The sequence below is a fragment of the Habropoda laboriosa genome, unplaced genomic scaffold, assembly GCF_001263275.1.
Source record: "Habropoda laboriosa isolate 0110345459 unplaced genomic scaffold, ASM126327v1 scaffold776, whole genome shotgun sequence".
Taxonomy (NCBI): domain Eukaryota; kingdom Metazoa; phylum Arthropoda; class Insecta; order Hymenoptera; family Apidae; genus Habropoda; species Habropoda laboriosa.
This window is the reverse complement of record NW_017100876.1, coordinates 110,870-118,044: the sequence shown is the minus strand read 5'-3', so window position 1 is coordinate 118,044 and position 7,175 is coordinate 110,870. Positions and strand designations below refer to the sequence as shown.

The window sequence follows — 7,175 nt, the reverse complement described above, 5'->3', positions numbered from 1 at the left end:
CGATTTTACTCTTAACCCTTTAACGCTCGTGTCTTACACGTGTGCGACTAATCCTCCACAAAGAACAATTTTGTTCATCTTCTATTCTATTAAAAAAATCTAACTTATGGGAAACTTATTTTTATGCGACTAGGAAATTAAAACAAAATGAAATTGTTCGGTTTTGGAATACTAAGTTGAGAAAAATGGGAGCGTTAAGGGGTTAAAGACTTTATATATAATAATTTTCGTTACTATATGAACCTAAACAATAATCTTTTGATATAATGACAAGGAAATATAAACTTGATGACAGTAAAAATTATTAAAATAGTAAGAAAGCAATGGGTCAAAAATGACCCGAAGACCGCACTAGGGTTAAAGCTTTCAATAATATTTCACAAAAATTCATCGTCCATGAAACACTTAAAGAAAATAAACATTAACATTCCACAAAACATTCGTCCAATTTCCACAAGATTCCTCTAATTCGTCTCACACATACAAATCCTCCAATAAGAACAATTTTTCAAAATTATTTTCCTTCATTCTCATTCCATCAAAAAGCTAAGTTACAGCGTCACAAATAACAGAAAACTCATTTCTACATCTAAAAAACAATTAAAAAAAAAATGGATCTTATCAAATTAACAAAAATGTGAGCATTAAAGGGTTAATCAAAGATCAACCCACCGGTCCAACTTCCAACAGAACACTATATTACACCGTTTTAACATCCAGACAAAGGCAACTCTCGCGAAACGGAGTTGAAAAGCAAAGAATCGCAGCTCACCTAATAAAGGTGGATGATGTCCGGTGTTGCGACTGTGCTACAGCCGTCGCAGAGGTCGATTTCGTGGAACTGCTTTGCTTTATCGCGTCTCCGGATACCTTCTCCTCCTCTATCGCGTCTCCGGATACCTTCTCCACGTTGTTCGCAATCGGAGGCTCGCTCGGAGACGCGTCTTTGCTCGTCGATCCCTGAGATTTCGCGATGTCCTGAGGTTGTTCGGTCGTCGGTGACTTGACCTCGGCCGATTTCTCAGGCGCTGCTGCTGTGCTATCCGGCTCCGAAGCCGGCTGCGCCTTTGGCTCTGCTTTTGGCTGCTCTTCTGTCATGGCTGCGTTTGACTTTGGTTGTTCTTCGCTATATTACACGTTCTTTCTATTAATCTAATGATACGATTCCATTACAATTACAATTATCATGGACACACGGACGGATGTGTGAAGTGGTTAATAAAAGGTTCGAGCGAGAACAGTCGTTGTCGAAGGTACGAGTTAGAATTTCGTCGCTCGTGTTTCGTCGTTGGAACTTGTACATTCTTTTACGGACGATACAGACGAACAAGACTGACAATAGAGAACTCCGAGTACGAGTACTCTGTTCTACGTGCAAATTAAATTGACCGCTCAAGACAGCTTGCTTGTGCAATTCTGGAGGACCTCGCGAGTCGCTCTCTTCTTTTGCTGTTCTATTGTACGCTTTAACTGTCTTTATGTATACACTAGTGTGCAAAAGTTTGGAGTAATTTTGTAGGGATTTTAATCGGTGTAGAATTGAACTCTGAGAATTTACTTGTCAACATTGTTTTACTTGAGAGTTACAGAAACGAAATGAAATATTAGAGAAATGAAATGAAGTGAAATATTTTACTTCGATTTCTCTCAAATTCGCAATTAAACACAAAGTAACCTAACGAACCCAAACTTTTGCATCTCAGTGTATTCACCGTGTGCCTAAAGGTATGTATTTTACCTTACAAACAAACAAGAGTGTAGCTAAAGAGTAGTAAAGTAGTATACAAAAAAGATTAGAGACTAATTTTGAACAGTCGATTTAATTTCGACAGAGAACAAGATTCAAACATAATTTCTTTCGAGACAAACACAGAACATACAGTGCAATATTAACGTCTAAACAGAAGAAGGAGTGATACGCCAAGAGAACAATCACAATGAGATGACTACAAATGAACGAGAAGAAGAACCTGAAAATACAAATTGGATCAATGAAAAATACCTTGGCGACGGATGAGCCGTTTCTGGTTCTTGACTAGCTGATACCTTCGTTTCTTCAGGCTCGTTCGATAGATTTGTAGCTGTCTCCTCGAGAACGTAGACCACATCGACGGCCACATCAGTCACGTAATGCAGTTGTTCCTGAGCTCTGTCGATCCTGAAGAATCGTTCCGCTGTGCAGGCTGAAAAATCGATTCCCATTGATAGAGAGCTAGCGCGATATAGAGATAGATAGATGTGTAATTGAAATGGTAAGTTAAACTGTTAGATTGTTATGTAGGCGGTAATGCTCACAATCGAGGAAGCAACAAGTGTCCATGTTATGGTCTTTCGCCAAAAACTTCCTGAGGAATTCTAGATCCGTGGTGGCGTCGAGATCAAGTGGATCTGTTATCCAGGTAATCGCCGCTTTCTTCAACATATCCTTGTCGTGATGATACCTCTCGTAATCCGACATCTTGATCTTCATCACAGGCAGTTTTAACCGCTCTAGTTTAACGTCAGGCTGTGGTTTGCTCGCGTTTCTTCGTTTCGCCAGCATCGTTGCTTTGTTTAGTAGTTTTAGGTCTATTATCGATGGCAGCAGTCGACAAGCCTCTCCGTCGACCTGAAATTTCGATCGTCGTTTTTTTGTAAATAATTAGGTGTCATTTGAGGGGAATTTAATTAACGAAAAAATGAAATATTTAAAATTGATATTTTACATTTTATATTTGAAAAATATTTTAATGAAAATATTTGATATTTAATATTTTTAAGGTATTTAAAGTATTTCAATGAAAATATTTTACATTTTATATTTGAAAAATATTTTAATGAAAATATTTGATATTTAATATTTTTAAGGTATTTAAAGTATTTCAATGAAAATATTTTACATTTTATATTTGAAAAATATTTTAATGAAAATATTTGATATTTAATATTTTTAAGGTATTTAAAGTATTTCAATGAAAATATTTTACATTTTATATTTGAAAAATATTTTAATGAAAATATTTGATATTTAATATTTTTAAGGTATTTAAAGTATTTCAATGAAAATATTTTACATTTTATATTTGAAAAATATTTTAATGAAAATATTTGATATTTAATATTTTTAAGGTATTTAAAGTATTTCAATGAAAATATTTTACATTTTATATTTGAAAAATATTTTAATGAAAATATTTGATATTTAATATTTTTAAGGTATTTAAAGTATTTCAATGAAAATATTTTACATTTTATATTTGAAAAATATTTTAATGAAAATATTTGATATTTAATATTTTTAAGGTATTTAAAGTATTTCAATGAAAATATTTTACATTTTATATTTGAAAAATATTTTAATGAAAATATTTGATATTTAATATTTTTAAGGTATTTAAAGTATTTCAATGAAAATATTTTACATTTTATATTTGAAAAATATTTTAATGAAAATATTTGATATTTAATATTTTTAAGGTATTTAAAGTATTTCAATGAAAATATTTTACATTTTATATTTGAAAAATATTTTAATGAAAATATTTGATATTTAATATTTTTAAGGTATTTAAAGTATTTCAATGAAAATATTTTACATTTTATATTTGAAAAATATTTTAATGAAAATATTTGATATTTAATATTTTTAAGGTATTTAAAGTATTTCAATGAAAATATTTTACATTTTATATTTGAAAAATATTTTAATGAAAATATTTGATATTTAATATTTTTAAGGTATTTAAAGTATTTCAATGAAAATATTTTACATTTTATATTTGAAAAATATTTTAATGAAAATATTTGATATTTAATATTTTTAAGGTATTTAAAGTATTTCAATGAAAATATTTTACATTTTATATTTGAAAAATATTTTAATGAAAATATTTGATATTTAATATTTTTAAGGTATTTAAAGTATTTCAATGAAAATATTTTACATTTTATATTTGAAAAATATTTTAATGAAAATATTTGATATTTAATATTTTTAAGGTATTTAAAGTATTTCAATGAAAATATTTTACATTTTATATTTGAAAAATATTTTAATGAAAATATTTGATATTTAATATTTTTAAGGTATTTAAAGTATTTCAATGAAAATATTTTACATTTTATATTTGAAAAATATTTTAATGAAAATATTTGATATTTAATATTTTTAAGGTATTTAAAGTATTTCAATGAAAATATTTTACATTTTATATTTGAAAAATATTTTAATGAAAATATTTGATATTTAATATTTTTAAGGTATTTAAAGTATTTCAATGAAAATATTTTACATTTTATATTTGAAAAATATTTTAATGAAAATATTTGATATTTAATATTTTTAAGGTATTTAAAGTATTTCAATGAAAATATTTTACATTTTATATTTGAAAAATATTTTAATGAAAATATTTGATATTTAATATTTTTAAGGTATTTAAAGTATTTCAATGAAAATATTTTACATTTTATATTTGAAAAATATTTTAATGAAAATATTTGATATTTAATATTTTTAAGGTATTTAAAGTATTTCAATGAAAATATTTTACATTTTATATTTGAAAAATATTTTAATGAAAATATTTGATATTTAATATTTTTAAGGTATTTAAAGTATTTCAATGAAAATATTTTACATTTTATATTTGAAAAATATTTTAATGAAAATATTTGATATTTAATATTTTTAAGGTATTTAAAGTATTTCAATGAAAATATTTTACATTTTATATTTGAAAAATATTTTAATGAAAATATTTGATATTTAATATTTTTAAGGTATTTAAAGTATTTCAATGAAAATATTTTACATTTTATATTTGAAAAATATTTTAATGAAAATATTTGATATTTAATATTTTTAAGGTATTTAAAGTATTTCAATGAAAATATTTTACATTTTATATTTGAAAAATATTTTAATGAAAATATTTGATATTTAATATTTTTAAGGTATTTAAAGTATTTCAATGAAAATATTTTACATTTTATATTTGAAAAATATTTTAATGAAAATATTTGATATTTAATATTTTTAAGGTATTTAAAGTATTTCAATGAAAATATTTTACATTTTATATTTGAAAAATATTTTAATGAAAATATTTGATATTTAATATTTTTAAGGTATTTAAAGTATTTCAATGAAAATATTTTACATTTTATATTTGAAAAATATTTTAATGAAAATATTTGATATTTAATATTTTTAAGGTATTTAAAGTATTTCAATGAAAATATTTTACATTTTATATTTTTAAAATATTTAAAACATTTTAATGAAAATATTCTATTAAAATTTAATTTCATATATTTTCAGTAGTTATAGCTTTCAATAGGTGATATAATTTGTTCATTTATCATAAGCCACTTAACAACTCGTTTATTCAATGCGTTTCTTTTTTCTAACTCCTTCTGCTGCAATACGAGTTCCTGCTTGACTGTTTGACATCATCAAACTGCTTCATCATACTATTTAACGAGCCTATATCGCAATCCAACATATCGTTTTACCGTGTTTCGTAATAACATACATAAATAGGAAACAGATAATTTTCTAATAAAAAGATAAAATACAGGTAAAGATCTAAGTATAGAAGAGTAAGAAAAAACGAACATAACAGATCATATGAATCATAATAAAAATCACTTGTTAAAGACAAAAAAGGCAGTAACAAGATGTGACGATTTTCAAAGAGTTATTAATTAGAATGAAAAACACCTTCATTTAAAAAAAAGTAATTGCACAGTGCAATTTATGAATTATTCAATTACTATTTCATAAATAACATTTTCCAAGTGGCCTCCTCGACAGAAAACACATTTTTGCAAAGGGATCGGAAAATTCTTCATTACTCGTTGCAATCGAGGCGCGTAGATTGCTCAAATTTCATCAATTATCTTTTGTTTCAACTCTACGATGTTGAGTGGTTCATGACACACACTTTAAACTTTCGGTAGCTCCGCAGAAAATATCATTTTCAAAAAATAATTAATAAGTGATAAATTACATTGTACCAGCGATTTTTAATCTTTTTCATCTCACGATACAGATGAATTAATCACTAAAATTGTACGGTGCACACAAACTAATTACTAAAATTGTACGACATACCGAAAAATATATTACACTTTTTCCTGGATCTGACAAAAAACAGTATACACTTCTTATTGTGCAAAAAAGAATATTCTTTTGTCGATGTGACAAAAAAGTATACACTTCTAATTGTACAAAAAAAGTATACACTTCCGACTGTATAATAAAAGTATACACTTCCGACTGTACAATAAAAGTATACACTTCCGATTGTACAATAAAAGTATACACTTCCGATTGTACAATAAAAATGTGCACTTCTGATTGTACAATAGAAGTGTATACTTCCGATTGTACAATAAAAGTATACACTTCTGATTGTACAAAAAAAAGTAATATAATTTCGTCGACCTAACAAGAAAAGGTATACACTTCTGATCGTGTAAGAAAGAATATTTTTTCGTCGATCTGACAAAACAAAGAATACACTTCTGATTGTACAAAAATAATAATACTTTTTCCGTTACATTTTCAACTTTCTTAACACGTCTCAAAAAATCTTGGACACACCTGTATACCTCTCGTGTCACACCAATTAAAAATTGTATTACTCAATTATTTCTTCAACAAGTTGTTTTATTTCAATTTAATCCGAGTATCAACAGCTCGAATACAAACAGCTCTTCGAAAATCGACGAATTTAATTGCAGTAAGCTACTACAGTCGAACTAAAAAAATATTTAAAAAATTCACCTGCATTGGAATGGTCCTCGTGGTAACCAGCTTAGCCGTGCTGCATTGAGCAATACAGGTACCGTGTCCACCTGCTTGAAGAAGCGGAAGCTGGTATGTCGTCAAACCGACGACTTCGATCAGCCCGTCGTCTGTCGATGGTTCCTTGGTTCCGCTTCCAGCGCCCCAAGGATGCGTTCCACCTCCGTACGAGGCAATGTTCAAGAATACTATAGCGTGAACACGATGCTCCTTCAGCTTCGGTGTCAGATCGTTCCCGTCGCATTCCAGCGTCACGAATTCTGAGAGATCCTTCCATTTTCGCCGCACCAGATCCTTACCGCCCATTTGACCGTAAAACATCTTGTTTCGCAGTCGGGAATTGAATCTCTCCGGATGCGCCTCTGCAAATCCAATTCAACTC

The 7,175-nt window shown here is 27.6% G+C and overlaps 1 protein-coding gene across 1 annotated transcript in view; it reads right to left on the bottom strand.

The window, feature by feature from the left end:
- LOC108577474 (eye-specific diacylglycerol kinase) overlaps positions 1 to 7,175 on the bottom strand; it is a 94,167-nt gene that overhangs the window by 2,995 nt on the left and 83,997 nt on the right. The window contains exons 5-8 of the mRNA XM_017940630.1: positions 6,773 to 7,155; positions 2,296 to 2,608; positions 2,003 to 2,183; positions 773 to 1,126 (exon numbers count right to left, since the gene is read on the bottom strand). Of these exons, the coding sequence (XP_017796119.1) occupies positions 773 to 1,126; positions 2,003 to 2,183; positions 2,296 to 2,608; positions 6,773 to 7,155 (1,231 nt within the window). The remainder of the gene's footprint in view (positions 1 to 772; positions 1,127 to 2,002; positions 2,184 to 2,295; positions 2,609 to 6,772; positions 7,156 to 7,175) is intronic.